This window comes from Capra hircus, chromosome 15, assembly GCF_001704415.2.
Source record: "Capra hircus breed San Clemente chromosome 15, ASM170441v1, whole genome shotgun sequence".
NCBI lineage: Eukaryota > Metazoa > Chordata > Mammalia > Artiodactyla > Bovidae > Capra > Capra hircus.
In genome coordinates, this window is record NC_030822.1 from 2,325,617 (window position 1) to 2,345,570 (window position 19,954).

The window sequence follows — 19,954 nt, forward strand, 5'->3', positions numbered from 1 at the left end:
AAGTCCGAATACCCAGCTTGTGTTGGGAAGGGGTAGAATCTATCATAATCATCTTTGCTTCACTGTTAGCCAGATAGTTAACCGGATTGACAAACCTAAAGACTAAATTCTGTGCCAATTTCCAGGCGGAAACAGGCTTCCTTTGGACAAGAACATCTGAACCAAGGGTGGCAGTCTTATTTCGGTTGGAGACCTTCTCACCAAGCCCAGCAGCTTCTCTTCTTTGCCGTGCACCCTCTGCTGGTTAGTGTGATAGAATGAGCTTGGAGAAAATAAGGCGTGTGTGACTTCTTAGAGATCATTTAATACTCAAGAAGTGTTTTGTTAAAATGTGTTAAATGTGGGAAGTACACCCATGAAACTCAGAAATGTGATGCTCAGGAAGAATATGAGTAGTCAGCACCATAGGAGTTGAGTCCCTGCTAATATGAACGACGAAGGTTTAAGGATAACAAAAGTTCCATTTTTGTAGTGCTAGTTCTATGCCAGGCACTCACAGTGCTAAGCAGCTTGGTAGAAATTGACTCATTAAATCTCTCAAACAGCCTTATGAGGTTAGTACAGGACTGTTATACTTCCCATTTCCTAGCTAGATCAGAAAAGTAAGAGTCAGATAAGTTAGATCATTTGCCTGAAATTATATAGTTCAGCTAATAAATAACAGAGATGAGATTCGAATCTAAGACTATCAATGAGCTCCCACCTGTAACCACTAGGATATTCTTAAAATACACTTGGGGGCGCAATCCCTGGATTTATGGTTCCTCAATTCATGCTTTTGTCTCTTGCTTTCAAAATTCCCCTGTCATTTTAAACATAAAAAGAAAAAAATTAGGTATGCCTAATTTTAAAATTTAAAAATTAGGTATGCCTTTCATGCCTCTGAAAGGTGTTATCTCACCCACAGGAATCTGATCCATGAAAACCCAGAAAGATTGTTAAGAGACCAACATGTGCTCTCCTGCCAGTCCCAAAATCCTGTACAGGAATCCCCGGTTCCTCCGGTTAGCTTTTCTGCAGCTTTATCACCAGCAACAGAGTGGTGTGTTCTGTGATGTCCTTCTGCAGGCAGAAGGTAAGAGACTAGTAGGGACTCAATTGAAAACTCACCATAGACTAAGAGAAAATGATTTTAGGGCCAGGCAGTGAAGGACAAAACCAGGAAAGTGTGTAATGATTGACTTTGAGTCCTGTTTGGTAAAGAGCTTTTTCTAGGACGGGTACATTTCTCAAAAGTGAAAGTGAGATTATACTCCTCTTTAAAAAAATGAACTAATTATAAAGCTCCGTAAGTATAGAAATTCTATAAAATGTGGATAATATGGTAGTGGGATGATTGTGAAGGTTGAGTTTAACATACGTAAGACACTTAGAAAGGTACTTTTAATGTTGTACTAAGCAGAATGTAAGTATTAGATGGTCCTATTACGTACTTTTCTGCTTCCTTTTTCATTTATTATTTTGGGCTGCGCTGGGTCTTTATTGCAGCGCCGGCTTTTCTCCAGCTGCGCTGAGTGGGGACTGTTCATCGCAGTGCGCAGGCTGCTCGTTGCACTGGCTTCTCTTGTTGCGGCGCATGGGCTCTAGAGTGCATGGGCTTCAGTGGATGGGTCCTGGGCTCTAGAGCACAGGCTTAATAGTATGGCTTACTTGCTTCTCGGCATGTGGGATCCTCCCAGACCAGGGACGGAACCTGTGTCTCCTGCATTGGTTGGCAAATTCTTTACCACTGAGCCACCAGGGAAGCCCCGTTTTCCTATCGTCTTGCCAAGCAAGTAACTTCGTCTCTTGGCAGTTCACTTTCTTCATTACCAACATTGTGTAACACTCTCCAGTTTACCAAGTACATATAGTATAATTTAGTTTCTCATCTTGATTTTGACTACAGCCTTGTGAGATAAAGAATATTGTTGTATGGTTCCAGTTCTACAGATGTGCGAATTGAGACAGTGATTTAAGTGACTTGTCTGTTGGTTCTCTTAGTAAGAGTGGCGTTTCATTCCTTTATTCAAAGTAAACCAAAAAAGTATACTGTGCTAGCATGGGCACATAGTATATATGAAGATAAAGCCCATCCTTGCAAGGAAACCATATAAGGGGGAGATATTCCAGTAACCAGTGCATTCAGATAACTGGGCTGTGTAATAAATAACATTGGGGTAGATACAGGCTGATACAGGAGTGCAAAAGAGGCACCTACTTCACAGACCTGAGGAGGTTGGGAGATGGGGGTTAGGGAGATTTTCTTGGAGGAAATAACCTCTTAGATGAGTTGTGAAGGACAAATAGACGTAGGAAGAAGTGGGGAAGGATTTTCCCAGGCAGAGAAAACAGCGTGTACTGAGATTTAGAGGTGTGGACCAGAGGTTTGCAAGTGGTTCATTATGGCTAGAGCACAGACTATAAGAAGTGTATTGACCAGAGCTGTTGCTAGAGAAGTTAGCAGGTCTGAAGTGTTATACCAAGGAAGTTGGTCTTGTCCTCAGAACACTGGAATTATACTTGTAGATTTTAAAGAAGAAGGTCATAACTGGTTTAGAAATAGCACTCAGGCTGCAATGAGGGGAATTATTAGATTGTTATTGAGTCCAGATAGGGGCTGTTTTGGGATCCAGGAGAAAGGGAACTGTGGCCTGAACTAAGGCATTGAGAATAGAAAGAAATATATGGTTTATGAGCTATTTAAAGAGAAGTATTAAAGAGGTATATGGATGTGAAAGTTGGACCATAAAGAAGGCAGAGTACCGACGAATTGATGCTTTCAAATTGTGGTGCTGGAGAAGACTCTTGAGAGTCCCTTGGACATCAGGGAGACCAAACCAGTGAGTGCTAAAGGAGATCAACCCTGAATTCATTGGAAGAACTGATGCTGAAGCTGAAACTCTGATACTTTGGCCACCTGATACGAAGAGCTGACTCATTGAAAAAGACCCTGATGCTGGGAAAGATTGAGGGCAGGAGGAGAAGGGGACCACAGAGGATGAGATGGCTGGATAGCATCATTGACTCAATGGACATGAGTTTGAGCAGGCTCCAGGAGGTAGTGAAGGACAGGGAAGCCTGGTGTGCTGTAGTCCGTGGGATCGAAGAGAGTCAGACACAAATTAGCGGCTGAACAACAGCAACAAAAAGAATTTACAAAACTTGCTGCAGTTAAGAACATAGACTAAGGTAGCCTTGGGTTCAAATCTTGTCCCTGCTCCTTCAGTCATTCAGTGATATCCGACTCTCTGACCCCATGAACCGCAGCATGCCAGGCCTCCCTGTCTATTACCAACTCCCGGAGTCCACCCAAACTCATGTCCATTGAGTCAGTGATGCCATCCAACCATCTCATCCTCTATCGTCCCCTTCTCCTCCTGCCCTCAATTTTTCCTAGCATCAGGGTCTCTTCAAATGAATCAGCTCTTCACATCAGGTGGCCAAAGTATTGGAGTCTCAGCTTCAGTGTCAGTCCTTCCAGTGAACACTCAGGACTGATCTCCTTTAAGATGGACTGGTTGGATCTCCTTGCAGTCCAAGGGACTCTCAAAGAGTCTTCTAAAACACCACCAAAACCATCAGTTCTTTGACTCAGCTTTTTTTGCAGTCCAACTCTCACATCTATACATGACTACTGGGAAAACCATAGCCTTGACTAGATGGACCTTTGTTGATAAAATAGTGTCTCTGCTTTTTAATATGCTGTCTAGTTTGGTCATAACTTTGCTTCCAAGGAGTAAGCGTCTAACTGTAATTTTGCACATTACTACACTATGCCACAGTTTACTCATCTGTAATAACAACTATCTCACAAGGTTGCAGTGAAGATTAAAACTAATTCTGGTAAGAGCCTTAGGTGCCTGGTGCATAATAAGGACTCAAGAGTTATTAGTGTTTTTTTAAAAGAAAACTTAATATTTGATTGGATGCAGTGAGTAAGAGAAAAGGAAGAATCAAATATGACTTCTAGTGTTCAGGCCTGGGCCATTGGGTGAATGTGTTATCTTATTTTGAAGTAAAAATCGGGAAGTTTTGAAGTGTGGGGAATGGTGAGTTTACTTTCTAGAAAGGTTGCATTGGAGGTACTTGTGGGACATCCATGTTGTTTTGCAGGCTGTGGCATGCTTAGTATTTCAGAAGAGCTATCTGGGCAGGGTTGGATCTGAGAATCATCAGCAAGCTTTTGCTAATGGAAGCCATGGGAGAGGGAAAAATTTCTCCGGAAGTGCCCATAAAATGAGAAGATGGCTCAGGACAGTGGATACCAGGCAGTGGAGAGATTTCAGGAGAATGAGCCCTGACTGAAAAGTGAAAAGTCGCTCAGTCGTGTCTGACTCTCTGCAACCCCATGGACTGTAGCCCAACAGGCTCCTCTGTTCATGGAATTCTCCAAGCAAGAATCGTGGAGTGGGTAGCCATGCCCTCCTCCAGGGGATGTTCCCTACCCAGGGATGGAACCTGGGTCTCCTTGCGTTGCAGGCAGATTTCTTACTGGTCTGAGCCACCAGGGAAGCAAGCTTCCCTGATTATCCTGATTATCCATATCCAAAGCTCATGATCTTTTGATTAGATCACAAGCAGCTTCTGTACAAATTTTTAAACTCTTGGGTGAGTCAAAAACATTTATTCAGCAAGTGTTTGATCCCCTACTTTGTGTCAAGTACTGGGTATTCTTCAGTGAGTCAGACAGACAGTCCCTGTCCTTGGAACTTAGAAGTTTAGTGAAGGAGATGGACAATTGCAATGCAGATAGCTGGATGCTGTGATAGCTACAGCGCAGCTAACCCAGACGGGATGGCAGAGGAGGGGTGCGGAAGGCTTTCTGAAAGTCTAAAATAAGCCTGTAAGGATAAAAACTGAGTTAGCTGGGTAATGGCAGAATGTTCCAGGTAGGCAGAAGAAACAGATTTCTCCTACTTGAACCTCCATGAGGGAAACAGAAGGGACGGTACATTCAGGTACAGTGTCTGTTTAACCCACGAGTGTGCCAATCGGCCTGAGATAAATACTTGGGTTTCCCTCCAGGTGAGGCAGTCCCAGCCCATTGCTGCATCCTGTCAGCCTGCAGCCCCTTCTTCACAGAGCGCCTGGAGCGGGAGAAGCCAGCCCAGGGTCGGAAGGTAGTGCTTGAGCTGGGGGGCCTGAAGATCAGGACCCTGCGGAAGCTGGTGGACTTCCTCTACACCTCCGAGATGGAATTATCTGGGGAAGAAGCCCAGGATGTGCTTTCCGCAGCCCGCCAGCTCCGTGTGTCTGAGCTCGAATCCCTCCAGCTAGAGGGTGGGAAGCTGGTGAAGGCCCCTCAGGGTCGAAGGCTGAACAGGGAGTGCCTGCAACCTCCCAGCCCTGCGCCAATCTCTGCCAGGGTGGTGGCTTCCAGCCGCCGACCTCGAGCCCCCCTGCCTGTCACCCAGGCGCCCTGTCCTCTCGGGGCAGCAAGACTGAAGTCCTCGGGGAAGGAGGAGGGGCCCCCGGAGAAGAACCACCGACAGAACCCGGAGAACTCATCTGGCACTCTCCTACTCAAGAGGAAGGCCAGAGCCTGCCCAGCTCCACAAGAAACAATCGCTTCACCATCGAGCCACGGTCAGGGACCTAAAGAGAACAGGAGTGACCGCACCCTCAGTCCTGTCGCACTCTCCCCACCCAGCTTGTACCCCTCCGTCGACGAGCGACTCCTACCCAGGAAGATCAAGCTGAGCCGCTCAAAGCCATCTCCCGATGTCTGTACATCCAAGCCTGCCAGCCTCCTCAGTGGAGCCAGCGCAGTGCCCACAGTCCCTGGCCGGCGTCTGTGGCGGCAGAAGAGTACAAATAAAGAAGCACCCGAGGACAAGCAGAAAACAGGGAGAGCCAGTCCCCTCGGGAGCAGCCCAAGCGCATCGGGTCTTGGGAAGATGGGTGGGAACAAGAAGAGGAGCCCCGAAGCCAGGGCCCCGCACCCGGACTCTGCAGAGGAGGGGCAGGTTGGGAGAGTGAAGCTTCGCAAGATTGTCAACGGGACCTGCTGGGAGGTCGTTCAGGAGCCTCCCCTCAGAATCTCTCAAGGTAGCCCTCAAATCCCAGAACTCAAAGACTCAGGAGAGCTTCTGGGGACACAGCCATCCCCAGGTAAGGAGCTGGATCTGTCGTCCGCGAGAACAAACCTGTGTGAGGACTCACCCGTGTGCTCCAGGCTACAAGACATTTTGCTCTCTGCAGGCCGCTCCCCAGACCACCCAGTGGAGAAGTCCGAGTTTGGGTCCAGCCCAGAGCTGGTAGGGAAGGAACCTGGACTGGACGTGGACTGCAGAGAGTCCTACACGTTCAACCCAGCCCTGCTCGGGCAGCCCTGCGAAGCTGAGGAGTACCGCATCACCAGTGCTGCCGCCACCAGTGAGCTGGAGGAGATCCTGGATTTCATGCTCTGCGGCTCCGACATTGAGCCGCCCATGGAGTCTCTGGAGAGTCCCCGGGCTGAGGGCTGCAGGACCCCGAGTTACCACCTGACAGAAACAGGCAAGACCTGGATTGAAGGGGAAGAATGGTGTTTGCCGGACGTGGAGCTCTGGCCCAGGGAGCTCACGGGACTGGAAAAGGAACCTCTTTGTGAGAACAAAGGGCCAGCTGAGCCCTTCAGCCCCCTAGACCTGCCCTCTGAGAACAAAGAGCCAGCTGAGCCCTTCAGCCCCCTTGTCATGCCCTCCGAGGTAAGTGAGGGGGAGGTGTTTTCAGTGGGAGGCTCTTGGACTCCAGACCTGGAAATTAGCAGCTCCCAGCCACTGGAAGGTCAGAGAGACAAACTTCTCCACATGGACTCCCTTGACCCTCCCCAAAGGTCCTATGGAGACCTCTCGCCTCCCTGTTCAAACTGGGTGGACGCTGGCCTGGAAGTGTCCCTATCAATGGATGAGGTATTATACCCAGCTCCAGAGGCAGGCAAGGAGGAATCTGGCAGCTCTGAGTGGGCGGGTCCACTTCCTGCCAGCCCTGAAGAGGAGATTGATGTAGGCTCACTGTCAGAGGGGATTCTACCCACGAATATTCTCTGCGTGTGGCCTGACCCTTCCTCAGAGTCAGAAACGGAGGTAGACATACTAACATAGTGGCAGAGCAGGGAGGGCAGGCCGCAGGGACGGGGAGGGTGGGACATGCTGGCTGAGAGGTCACTGCCAGGCCCGCACACGCCCCTGTCCCCTTAGCACCAGAGGCAGGCATACCCGTAGCTCTCCTTCCCTCTGCAGGCTTTTGGAGCCAGGCAGAAGTCACTCGATAGGTAGAAAATTATGAACTTGAATCCCCTTCTTTTATAATCTTGTCTTCCAGTTAGTGACAAGTGAAACAATAAACTGTGTGGTCACCAACTCTAGTGGGTCACAGGTGACAGCAAAGCCAGTCTCCGCGAGCAGCAGGCATCTGATCACTAGTACCTGGTGTGTATGGCTTAGTCACTGCCGGCATGGGACGTGTAGCCAAAAGCTCCACGGGGCTGGGAAGGTGTCCTGCACCATCACTTCTGAGAAGTGAGGTGAGAAAAATAGTTTCTTTTATTTCCTTTTCCCCCATAGTTTATACAAGTATTTCTCATGCTCTAATAAGGGACCATAGGAGACCCAAGTTAATTGGTGACCTCAGGCTATGAAGAACATGAGGACCAATCCCAGAAGGCTGGCTGAGGGCCCCCTTCCCATATTAATAAATTCACTTCATGACTCAGGCTTTATGTCAACTCAGATCCTTTAATTTTTATTAAACCAAATCCAAGAACTTTTCAATGTCTTACTAGAGGACTGCCTCACAACTGAACCATCGTTTCTGGAGGGGAGGAAACCACAGCTTCGGGGACATGACTGAAGTTTGGCCACGTCCCGTCATAAATGCTCCAGTATCACCAGGGACAGAGGCTGTGAAAAGGAGAAAGGAAAAGAGTTAGAGAAGGGATCCAGGTAATCCTAGCCAGCCCTCCACCACTGAACATAGAGAGCTCAAGGGGTGTACACGCACCCTGCCCCCATCTCACTCAACATCAAGTGCCTGACAACATGCAAAAGCCCTGTGTGCAGCACTCGGAAAAAGACAGGGTCGGATTCTGCGACCAGGAGTGCCAGCACCACCGTGCAGGGCTGGCAGCACATACTGGTAACACGGAGGGCAGCAGGCATACCTGAAACTACACAGAGATGTGGCCAGGGAGAAGCAACATACACACACATAAGTGAGGGCGTCGGTGGGATTTACAGGAAAGTGAGCGGTTGTTTTTAAAATGGAACAGCAGCCCATACTCCAAGGGACACAGTTCTCTGCACCCTCTAAGGACACAATTTGCATTCTCATAGTCATTTACATTACCAACGGCATTCCACGACTTAGCTCAGAGACACTGGAGTGAAACAGGAAGGTTGTAGCAAAGGGCACAGTGAATAGGAAATTTTAGGGGGGGGTGGGGCGACTTCAGTTTTTCCACCAGGAAAAAGAGGACGAGGTATTCCCACTAGAGGAAATCTCGAGAGCAGAAGCGAGTTATGAAGATGTCGGTCCTGGGTGAAATCAGGGCTTTAACAGGAAGGGCTGCTTCGCCAGCAGCCGCACCAAGATCAGCCCACGCCCCCCATTTGCCATCTCGAACCTCAGCGAGACGCCTTCTGCCCCACCTCCCTACGAAAGGTACTTCTTCAGCTCCTCCAGCACCACGTGAGGCTCCGGAAACTTGAGTTTGCGTGGGGGCCCCTTCTTAAGACCCGTCCAGAGCTCCGCGCCTGGGAAGAAAGGCCACGTGAAGCGCAACGGCTCTGGAACCCGGCAGCCGTTCCCCGAAGCCACCGGGAGGCGGCGGTCTGGAGGCCCGCGCTGTCCGGCCCCCGCGCCCGGCCCGCACTCACTGCTGCCGTCGGCGCGCAGCAGCGTCACCTCGAAGCTGCCCCTCCGCGGCCTGGCGGGGTTCACCTTCACCGCCAGCTCGGGGGCCTGCAGGCGCAGCGCCTGGCTCAGGGCCGCGGCGTTGCGCCCGTAGACTCGTCAGCTCGTGCTGCGGGAAGAGGAGCGAGGTCAGAGCCGGGCCCCGGCCTGCGGCGCCCGCGCCCCCGCGCCCCGGGCCGCTCACCAGTGCTCGATGACGACGCTCGGCCCCGCCACTTCCCCCTCCTGGCCGCCGGCCGGCTTCTCCCGCTTCTCGGCCGCAGCGGCCAGCGCCGCCTCGGCCTTCCGCTTCCTCCCGCGGGACGCCATGGCGCCTGGGGCCCGGCTGGGGACAGGGCACAGGCGCGGCCACCGGGCACAGACCAGCCGGGCTCCGAGCGCCGAACCGCAGCCCAGGAACTCAGCTCCCGACGCGAAACCTCTCTTAAGCTGCGGCAAGCGTGGCGCAGGGCGCACACGTGGTCTGGAGGCGGGGCCTCGGGCGAAGGCGCGCTGTGCGCAGAGGCGGGGAGGTGCGGGGCGCCGCGCCCAACCACCTGGCTGGGGGGCCGGGTCGCTGCGAAAACAAGTCTTCGCGCAGGCTTTCCTGTAACCGCGGCGCCAGCTTGAACGGTGTCCACCAGGACTGCTACCCGAAACTTCGCTCCTGGGACCCACGGAGCAGTCCCAGACCAAGTGTACAGCTTAACCTCTGGGATTAAGTAAACTTTGTTACGGGTGCAGGGTTTTGATTTGAAGCTTGGATTGTTTCCTAGTCTTTAAAGCCAAGCCAATATTATATCTCCAGTTCATTTTGAGCTTCTTCCAAGTTAACTGCTTTCTAACGTCGGTAATCATTCAGGATCCTTCGTTAACTAATATGAATAAATACTAAGTAAATTCACTATACTGTTTACATCATTGACTTTCAAGTGGGATAGTAGGGTGTTAGAAATATCAAGACCATTTGAGGAACATTTTTAAATGCATGCAAAGGTCCTGAGATTTTGACGAGCCTACCTAATGTCTATTTTGAAAAAGATGCCCAGGGATTTCTTAAGCCCTACTCATCCCCCATTTCCTCCCCCTTCTCTTTCATTAAGGTCTGTACTGTCATATCATGATAATCTAGATTCTTCAGTTCTGTTGGATACCTACTCTTCAAAAGGGCTTCCCAGGTGGCCAAGTGGTAAAGAATCCACTTGCCAATGCAGGAAACATGGGTGTGCTCCTGGGTCGGGAAGATCCCCTGGAGAAAGGAAATGGCAACCCACTCCAGTATTCTTGCCAAGGACATGCCGTGGACGGAGGAGCCTGGCAGACTAGTCCACAGGATGACGAGCAACTAAGCACCAACACAGGGAAGACCCAACCCTCTGCAGCTGTCCACAACCCCAGGGACCTGTGTGCAGCGTCTGATGAACTAAGCAGGTGGCCTTTGAAATGAAGACTATGGAGGAGTCCTCTGCAATTGCCTGGCTTTTCTAACGCAAGTGACCAACACTTCCACTTGTGATGCATGAATCACACACAAAGGCACAATCAAAAGTGATTCTCAGTCTGTTTATTGTGCAAAACCATCAACTGGGTGTGGGGAGGATGCAGGAGGGTTAAGTGAGCCACCATCCAGGGCCCACCACACAAAGGAAGTCTCAAAGTTCTATTCCCCTCCCTCCCAATCTTCATAAAATAGGTAGATTATTCAGAAATCTTCAAAGAGAAAAGTCTGTGGTTAAAGGTTTTTCCTTGGGACCGGTCACAGGCTTATACTTTTTTAAATACAGACCACAGACTAAGCCAGAAGGGCCTAAAGGAGTAAGATTCCATGAGGGGAAAATCTCAGCACTAACTCTGCACCTTGGCCTGTTTACGCTAGGGTTTAATCTAGTCTAAGTAGGCTGCATGGCGCCACCGTGAGGAATGATGAGACCAGAGCCTGATGGAGACGTCAGACAGCACACGGTGGTGTGTGCTGGCCCAGCGTGGAGGGCAAACCTTCTCCCTCCGCCAGACAAGATCTTTCCCTCCCTCCAGTGAAACAGCAGGCCGCAACAGTGGGGGCCTTCCTAGAGGGTACCTGTCATTGCCCTGGATGCCTCTTAAAAATCAGAAGCAATACCCTCCCCATCTAGGCATAGCCAAACAGGGGAAACATAAATAGAAGGCCCGGGCCTCAGGCAAGGCTTGTGGTTACAGAAAGGGCAGGGCCTCCGAGGTGCCTGAGACTGACCGGAGAGGAAGCACTGAAGCAGGGATCCTATTTGTTCTTCTTGCTCTCCTCATCTGGCACGGCAGTGGGCACCGTGGCCACAGGCTGCTCCTCGGGGATCTTATCTCCAGCCTTTGACAGCTTCTTGGCCCTCTGATAGAGCTCATTCAAGTTGAATTCTCGGATCACATTCTCCTGTGCAAAAGGGACGCACGCATCAGGTTCAAGGTGGAAGGGAGAGTGGTGTCTGGGAAGAAGTACAGTTGACCGTTGAACAGGGGTGTGGTTAGGGCACCAACCCTTTTGCAGTCAAAAATCCACCTATAACTTATTGTCAGCCTTTCGCAACCACAGTCCCCCCCCAATCTGTGGCTCCCTGTGTGCAGCTCCAGCCAACCACGTGGGGCGCACAGCACTGTAGTTTTTACTATTGAACACTATCCACACGAGCAGACCGACACAGTTCTGACTCGTTTGTGCAAGGGCCAATTGTATCTACACAGTCTAGGAAGGGAGGAAGCAAAGGACAGGAATCTAACCCAGATCTCTTCTTTTGGGGTACCTGAAAAAGTCAATTAATATTCACCTATTATGTGCCAGTCACTGTGCCAAGAATTACAGCTATATTATTTAATGTAATCTGCAAAACAAAACCTGTAAGAAAATGTTACCCTCTCCAATTTACTGCCAAGGAGACTATAAGGACAAGAGCCACCGAAACTGAATCTTAACTAATAATCGTTCCCTACTATTCAGATATCTGGCACATGGTAGAATAATTCGCTGAGTGAATCCATGAATGAGACCTTATAAATAGTCCACACTCTCAAAGCTTGTGGGCAAGTAGCACAACTAGGAATCAAACCCAGGGTGGGCTCCAAACTGACCTCCCGTTCTACACCCTCCTGCAAACTACCTGCCCACTCACACACCTCCGAGAATGTCCAAGAGACAGCCCGGCCCTTCTTGTCGATCTGCGGCCGCCGCATGACCTCCTTCCCACCTTGGAACAGGATCAGGGTAGGCAGCTGCTTGGTGAGGGGTGACGTGCTCACTTTGTACCTGCAGGATCCAGAGGTTCTCTGTAAGTGCATCTTCGTGTATCCCCACAAGGGACCCCCCTGCCAGGCCCTCACATACCGTGTACTAACGTCAGTGTAGCGTCCAACGTCCACCTTCCCAAAATTCAGCCCCGTACAGTTGTACCTGGGAGGAATGTATTGGTTCACAAGACGAGAGAGGAGTCAGTGAAGCAGAGGCACAGATGCCTGAGGGCGGGGCGGGAGTGCCTTGGGTTGCAGTGTGCAAAAACCAAGGACAAACCAACGAGAGGGAGGGAACAGCTTCTACCACCCCTGTCCCACTCACTTGAGCGAGAGGTCAGCGTAGATAGGGGCAAATGACTGGCAGTCACTAGACCAGTTGGCAAAGAACTCCACGATCCAAGTGACCCTCTTGTCCCGCTCCAGCTCCTCCTGCCACACACAGAGAGGAAACGGTGAACTGGACTGCACAGGCTCCTGGAAGATACAGACTTTAGTACCTAATTCCTCATCTCGGCTTTCCATACCTCTGTAGACCCCGCAATGGACCACGGTGCCCTTGATTCTCCTCTGGAGCCCACAATGAACCAATGCCCTTGACTTCAGTTCTGAAGTATGGCTGTTCCTCTGAGCAGTGAGCACGACAAAACCACCCCCAAGGCACCCAAGGAACAGGGAAGAAGAGCACTTACATCAATGGTTTTGTCACTGAAGTACTTGATGTACTCAGGGCCCATATACAGAGGGGGTTTACACGTCATCAGGAACACTGAACACAGAAAAAGGATGTCACAGGTGTTAACTGCCAAGGGGCACTTGCCATCTACCTCTGTAAGGATTAAGTCACGTGCGCCCGCAGCTGCCGACCTTCAACACCCCCTAAAGGAGCTCAGGGTGCAGAGCAGAAACGAGGCGCCCTGTGCTCAGGGAAAAACTGGCAGGACAGGTCTTCCGATAGTTATATGTTCTCAGGAGCCAATTTTATGAGCCCAATTCGTGTATCTCCTCACATCTAGAAAAGCACTAAGATCCTTCATGGTGACAACGGTTTCTCGTGACTGGCAGAAAGCTTCATGACTCTAGCACACACTTTCTGTAAAAAATACATGCTGACCGCATGTGCTCCCCCCTCGCCAGAATCACACATATGCTGTCCTTTCCCCCCGCCTCTTTGGAACAGTTTCTCAGAGCTAACTGAGGTGCTGTCTCCCAGCCTGCAGCCCTCATTTCACCCCAATTAAAACTTAACTTGCAGCTCTCATGTTGCGCATTTTAAGTCAACACAGGAAACCTGTAAGGGCTTGAGTAGGGGATTTACTTTCAAACCAACCCAAAGATTTCAAGTACCAAAGAGTACATTTTGTAGACATACATAAACACATTCCCTTCCTCTTAAAATACACTCTCTGTAGGTTCTCATCATCTGAGCCTCACACAATTAATTAGGTATAAGCTATGTAAGACAGGAATGGAGGAACTGGTGTGGTGTTGGAATTTGGTTCCCACAACCAAGTCTTAGTCTCCTTACCTATGCAGAGTGTGATGTAAAGCAGGCCCATACGAATATCCAGGCGGAAGAAAAGAATCGCATTGGCCACCTTACTGAACATGAAGATGTTGCCTATATGCTGTTCCACGGTGACTGAAACACAAAGGTGTCAGAGGTCAGGCCGGGCCACGTGCTCCCGTGTCCTATTATTTGTCCCTCTCCTTGGAATACTTTGAAACGGGAGAGGGGGAGAGGATCAAAGTCTAAGGTCAAATTCAGCCTTGGCACAGAATGAGGGACAAGTTCACCAAGTTATGCCCCTCTCACAACATGAGAGGAAGACTCTGGAGGTTGTCGGTCCGAACTGCGGGAAACCACACTTACTGGACCTGCGATTCTTCATCATCACGATGGCACTGAGAAACATCAGGATCTCCACTTCTCTCTGGAACAGAATCAGAGCGTCAGAAAGGCCACGACCGGAAGCGATTTGGGTGACCAAGGGAGCCAGATATGTGATACAAACCAACAGAGAGAAAACCAACGAAGATCGAGACTGGGAACGGTGACGGTAGAGAAATAACTGGAGTCGGCTAAGGAGCAGCGCTGGCTTCCCAGGTGGCGCCAGTGGTGAAGGGCTCCTGCCAGTGCAGGAGCCACAAGAGAGGCGGGTTCAATCCCTGAGTCGGACGATCCCCTGGAGGAGCGCATGGCAGCCCACTCCGGTATTCTTGCCTGGAGAATCCCATGGACAGAGGAGCCTAGAGGGCTACAGTCCATGGGGTCGCAAAGAGTCAGACACAACTGAAGTGACTTAGCAAGCACAAGGGGTAGTGGGGAAAACACCAGTCAGAAGATCCAGGTTCCAATTCTACCCCTACCACAAACTGCCTGCTGCCTTTCAGCAAGGCACTTAACCAGGGAACACTGGCTTCCCTGACTGAGGATTAAAGAAGGTAAGAAGTAGGAAACAGTGACATAAAGTATATGGTGTAAAACTGTAAGACACACAATCAGCTCAGCGTGACCCTGGTAAAATAAACCTTTTCCAGCTAAACTTTCTCAATCATTCCCATCAATACAACAGATGGTTATTCTATTTGTTTGGTTGTAAGTTAAAACATTCCTCTCCACCTAATATTCATAGTGATAACCCATGCACTTTGAATATAATTTGAGAGCTGAAGGAGGCCTTTCAAACCTCTCAAAGGTACTTTTCAGTACCACGAGTTTACTGCTCTTTCTCACCTTCTAGAAGGTAAGTTCCATGTGAGTTAAGTGAGACAGACAATAAAAACGGCAAAGACACGAGCAAGGTAACTTCAAAGAGTAAAGACTGCAGTGAAGAGTGACAAAGACTTGGTGAGCGGTTGCACACGGGGAGGGCCTTCTGTAGACTGGAGGCTCTGAGGCATTCCACACCTTTCTGTTAGTCATACAGGATCCAAATCATTATTTCAGACAAAACCAATTAACTGCGATTTACGGCCAGCAATCAGGGACCTAGGTTTTCAGCCTCAATCTCCAACAAAAACCAACTGACTGGATTTAGAAATGGACATTGAAAGTGGGGGCGGGGGGTGAGGTAGGGAATATGACAGACCTTACTATATATTCCATCTGAGTAGAAATTACGAAGAGTTTTCAAGAATGAAACTGGCCTTCAAGTGGCTTTTATAATTATGGAAAGATGATTTAAAAGAGAATTATGCCCAATCAGGAGACCAAAGACAGGGCTAAAAGGAATATACTCTAAAGACAGATGTTCAAGCTGGTTTTAGAAAAGGCAGAGGAACCAGAGATCAAATTGCCAACATCTGCTGGATCATGGAAAAAGCAAGAGAGTTCCAGAAAAATATCTATTTCTGTTTTATTGACTATGCCAAAGTCTCTGACTGTATGGATCACAATAAACTGTGGAAAATTCTTCAAGAGATGGGAATACCAGACCACCTGACCTGCCTCTTGAGAAACCTGTATGCAAGTCAGGAAGCAACAGTTAGAACTGAACATGGAACAGACTGGTTCCAAATAGGAAAAGGAGTATGTCAAGGCTGTATATTGTCACCCTGCTTATTTACCTTATATGCAGAGTACATCATGAGAAATGCTGGGCTGGAAGAAGCACAAGCTGGAATTAAGATTGCTGGAAGAAATATCAACAACCTCAGATATGCAGATGACACCACCCTTATGGCAGAAAGTGAAGAGGAACTAAAAAGCCTCTTGATGAAAGTGAAAGAGGAGAGTGAAAAAGTTGGCTTAAAGCTCAACATTCAGAAAACGAAGATCATGGCATCCGGTCCCATCACTTCATGGCAAATAGATGGAGAAACAGTGGAAACAGTGTCAGACTTTATTTTTTTTGGCTCCAAAATCACTGCAGATGGTGATTGCAGCCATGAAATTAAAAGACGCTTACTCCTTGGAAGAAAAGTTATGACCAACCTAGACAGCATATTCAAAAGCAGAGACATTACTTTGCCAACAAAGGTCCGTCTGTCTAGTCAAGCCTATGGTTTTTCCAGTGGTCATGTATGGATGTGAGAGTTGTGAAGAAGGCTGAGCACCAAACAATTGATGCTTTTGAACTGTGGTGTTGGAGAAGACTCTTGAGAGTCCCTTGGACTGCAAGGAGATCCAACCAGTCCATTCTGAAGATCAGTCCTGGGATTTCTTTGGAGGGAATGATGCTGCAGCTGAAGCTCCAGTACTTTGGCCACCTCATGCAAAGAGTTGACTCATTGGAAAAGACTCTGATGCTGGGAGGGATTGGGGGCAGGAGGAAAAGGGGACGACAGAGGGTGAGATAGCTGGATGGCATCACCGACTTGATGGACATGAGTCTGAGTGAACTCCAGAGTTGGTGATGGACAGGGAGGCCTGGCGTGCTACGATTCATAGGGTTGTAAACAGTTGGACATGACTGAGCGACTGAACTGAACTGAACTGAAAGAGAGAATGGGTCTGTGGTAAAGACTAGCCATGTATACTCCAGACCTTACTTCCTTTTCCTCCTGGACATACCTCATCTAGGGAGAACTGTGTGACCAGCACTCCTAAACGCACTGTGAGCGGAAGTGACGCACCACTTCTGTGCCCAGTTAAGAAAGGGGATGCACGTCCTTGCGGGACAGCTTTCTTTCTCCACCTGCTGGCATGATGCTGGGATGATCTTAAGGACATCAGTAGAAGACAGGACGAGACTGGGTTCCAGAATAACTGCATAAACAAGAGCTCCCTTGGTTGTTTGCTTGTTTATTCACCATTTCAAACTTGTTTTAAAGCTAATTTTATCTTTACTTGGTTTTGGCTGTGCCGGGCCTTTGTTGCCAGGCAGGCTTTTCCCTCGTGGGGGTGAGCGGGCTTCTCACTGCGGCGGCCCCCTCGTTGCAGAGCACGGGTTCTAGGGCACGTGGGCTTCCAGTAAATGCCGCAGGCGGGCTCAGTGGGTGCAGCTCCCGGGCTCCAGAGCACAGGCTCAATAGCTGGGTGCACCGGCTGAGCTGCTCCACAGCAAGTGGACTCCTTCCTGACCGGGATCGAACCTGTGTCTCTTGCATTGACAGGTGGATTCTTTACCACTGAGTAACCAGCGTAGCCCTGTTTCAAACTTTTTATTAAGGAAATTCTCAAACACACACCAAATCAGAGAGGATACTGAAGGGTGGCAGAATATGCCACTCCCAAGTACACCATTTTGGCATAAGGATTATTTTGAGTCTAAAGGCAACTGATGAGAAGTAAAATAAAGAAAAGCTCCATGCCCTTCCCTTACATGTCTAAGAGCAGGACAAAAATTTACCTTCTCTACCAAGGACAAAACTAATCAGGGGAGATAACTTTAGACGCTATCAGCCTGGAGGTAACGCCAGAGGGATCTACCGTAACAAACTCACCTTCATCTACCATTAGTTTACCTTTCTTATTTTCAGCTCCTGCAAACCTAAAACTCTCCTTCTTCATCCTGTCATTGCTCCACAAATTTATTGTTCTTTGTTGAAGATGCCATGTAAGGTGGAATTCTAAACCTTTTTGTCACTTATTTTTCCCTGGGTATCTCCCTTGTACACAAGTTGCACATGTTAATAAATGTGTTTGTATTTTAATTGACTTCAATCTGTCTTTTATTACAGTAGTCTCAGGCAAGACCTCAGAAGGGCAAAGGGAAAATTATTTCCCGCCTCCTACAATACCTTAGTAAACCCCTAATACTCAGTTTCAATAGTAATATTTGGCAAAATATTTCATCTAGCTACCCATTTCTTTTGCTGGAGAAACTTACAAGCAAATTGCAACTGTATCATTTCGGCTGTAAAGATTTCAATACACATTGCTTACAGATAAGAACTTCTTTCTTAAACTAAAATACCATTATCATATCTAACAAAACTACTACTACTTCCTTGTTGTTATCTAATACTTGGCCCTTATTCAAATTCAAAGGTTGTGGGTGTATGTGCTTACTCACTCAGTCCTGTCTGACTCTTTGCAACCCCATATACTGAAGCCTGCCAGGCTCCTCTGTCCATGGATTTCCCAGACAAGGATACTGGAATGGATAGCCATTTTCTTCTGCAGGGGATCTTCCCAACCCAGGGATCGAACCCAAGTCTCTGTACTGGCAAGTAGATTCTTTACTGTTGAGCCACCAGCGAAGTCACACCCTTGCTAACACCATCTACCTTAATATTATAACTTCCAAATCACCAGGGTCAATAAGTAAAACACAGATTTCCCAGGAAGACAAACAGTTATGAGTACCATATAGTTAAAAAAAAAAAAAAGAGTAAAAAGAAAACATAACACCTTCCAGTATTTTGCATATAATTAGGGAAGAGTATTCAGGGAAATTAATTGCATAAAAAGTCCCTTTTATAAAAACCTTTATTTTCATCCACGTATATGTTTAAGTCTTATTTTGGTTAAAGTTGGATAGATGAAAATAGGATCTTTTGAAGAAAATGGCTACATCTGAGCTAATTAATAACACTGGGAAAGGATAGAGTTTGAAAAAGTGTGGAGTGAAGAATAAAAAGTAAGGAAGCAGGTTCTGTTAAAGATTAAGGCTCATTTCGGGCTTTGGAAAAAAAAGACAAAAACTCAGGTGACTGTCTTTCCTCAGAACATGTATGTGGCTATTCAGTAGAGGGCGAAAGCTTCAACTTATTTTACATTTTTTTTCCCCATTAAAGCATGCAGAATCTTAGTTCCCTGACCAGGGATGGAACCCAGGCCCCCTGCAAGGGAAGTGCAGTCTTAGCCCCTGGACCACCAGGGAAGCCCCTCAAGTTATTTTTCTGAGTGGTCCCTCCATTCCAGTTCAGGGAGAACTCCAAGAGGCTTGAGACAGATTTCTTTACAGCGTTTTTTTCTTTTTTTTTTTTTTACAATTCCATTTCCATAGGCCTAACTTTTATTTATTTTTACATCCCCAGTATGCGGCACGCAGCCCAGCACACAGTCCGCCCTGAGAGACTGTTAACTTAATTTTAAGAAATGGCTGTGTGCTGTTACCATGGCTAAAGAGTGGCTGCAAATCCTCGTCGCTCACTAGTTGTGTGACCTTGGACGAGTCTCCTAACTACGCCAAGATCCGTTTCTTCATCAATAAAACGAGAATACTACAAATACTACTCGCCTTGTACAACTCACTGCTTCTTTATTAACGAGCAACACTGGAAGAGAGTGCGAGGGCCCAGTCTGGGGAAGACTCTGGTTGAGCATGGATTGGCAGGTGGGAAGGAGCTTGGCCTCAAAAGGCAGAAGGCTGAGACTGCTGGGCGAGCTAACCGGCTGCTTTCTCACCCTAAACAAGAGGAGGCTTAGGCTCGGTAACAATCCACGCCCTACACTCTTAGCAGTCTGTCAAGTCCGCTAAGAGGCCCGGAACCTGAGGCGTTCTCAAAACGGTCAGCCTCGGGGCTCCCGGCTGCGACCACCAGGGCGGAGACAGTCAAGGTCGTGGGGTCCCAAGGAGGGTCGCTCACCCAGTCAAAGTCACACGGGTTGCCGTCTTCGCGTTGCGTGGGGAGACTTTCGCAGACAGGGGGCAGCTTCCTGACGAGTAGGAAGGCAGCAGAGAGCAGGGCTGACAAAAAGTAGTAAGGTCGGGCCAGCCATCGTGAAAGTCGCGGGACTGAATACACGAGAGCAATCAAAGGCGCTAGGACCGCCATCTTTTCGGCCCCCTGAGGCACCGGCCGCTCTCTTCGGCTTCCGTAGGTCTGGTCCCGCCTCTCTCACCATTGAAGGTTTCCATTGGGCCAAGTGTCAGATGCCCCGCCTCTAGACCCGGAGCTAGATCTCTGATTGGCCCTCTACGGCAGGTAAGGAAGGTGAGAAAGGGATTTGATA

General features: G+C 48.7%; 2 protein-coding genes and 1 long non-coding RNA gene across 5 annotated transcripts; 1 reads left to right on the forward strand and 2 right to left on the reverse strand.

Annotated features, from left to right (window-relative positions):
- On the forward strand, positions 952-7,067 carry BTBD18 (BTB domain containing 18). The gene is made up of 2 exons (XM_005690318.2): positions 952-1,075; positions 5,008-7,067. The coding sequence occupies exons 1-2, from the start codon at positions 952-954 to the stop codon at positions 7,065-7,067; spliced, it is 2,184 nt and encodes a 727-aa protein (XP_005690375.1).
- Positions 7,681-9,356, reverse strand: C15H11orf31. Of its 2 annotated transcripts, none has more exons than XR_001919192.1 (4): positions 9,062-9,356; positions 8,841-8,986; positions 8,613-8,717; positions 7,681-7,865 (listed from the first exon to the last, which is right to left on the reverse strand). It is a non-coding gene; the product is annotated as a chromosome 15 C11orf31 homolog (long non-coding RNA). The 2 variants fall into 2 exon arrangements; XR_001919191.1 differs by having other exon boundaries at positions 8,588-8,717; positions 9,062-9,355.
- TMX2 (thioredoxin related transmembrane protein 2) lies at positions 10,404-19,876 on the reverse strand. Of its 2 annotated transcripts, none has more exons than XM_005690286.3 (8): positions 19,588-19,876; positions 13,982-14,042; positions 13,637-13,750; positions 12,801-12,877; positions 12,434-12,585; positions 12,206-12,271; positions 11,998-12,127; positions 10,404-11,260 (listed from the first exon to the last, which is right to left on the reverse strand). In XM_005690286.3, exons 1-8 carry the CDS (start codon positions 19,774-19,776, stop codon positions 11,114-11,116), a joined length of 936 nt encoding a protein of 311 aa, XP_005690343.1. In that variant the 5' UTR covers positions 19,777-19,876; the 3' UTR covers positions 10,404-11,113. The 2 variants fall into 2 exon arrangements, with proteins under 2 accessions (XP_005690343.1, XP_005690344.1); XM_005690287.3 differs by having other exon boundaries at positions 10,405-11,260; positions 12,434-12,540; positions 19,588-19,866.

Coding starts and splice junctions, on each gene's coding strand:
- BTBD18 (XM_005690318.2), top strand. CDS start 952: ATGTGCTCTCCTGCCAGTCCCAAAATCCTGTACAGGAATCCCCGGTTC. Junction 1,076..5,007: donor TGTCCTTCTGCAGGCAGAAG/GTAAGAGACTAG, acceptor GTTTCCCTCCAG/GTGAGGCAGTCCCAGCCCAT.
- TMX2 (XM_005690286.3), bottom strand. CDS start 19,776: ATGGCGGTCCTAGCGCCTTTGATTGCTCTCGTGTATTCAGTCCCGCGA. Junction 12,272..12,433: donor TACGCTGACCTCTCGCTCAA/GTGAGTGGGACA, acceptor CATTCCTCCCAG/GTACAACTGTACGGGGCTGA. Junction 12,128..12,205: donor TACACTGACGTTAGTACACG/GTATGTGAGGGC, acceptor TGGATCCTGCAG/GTACAAAGTGAGCACGTCAC.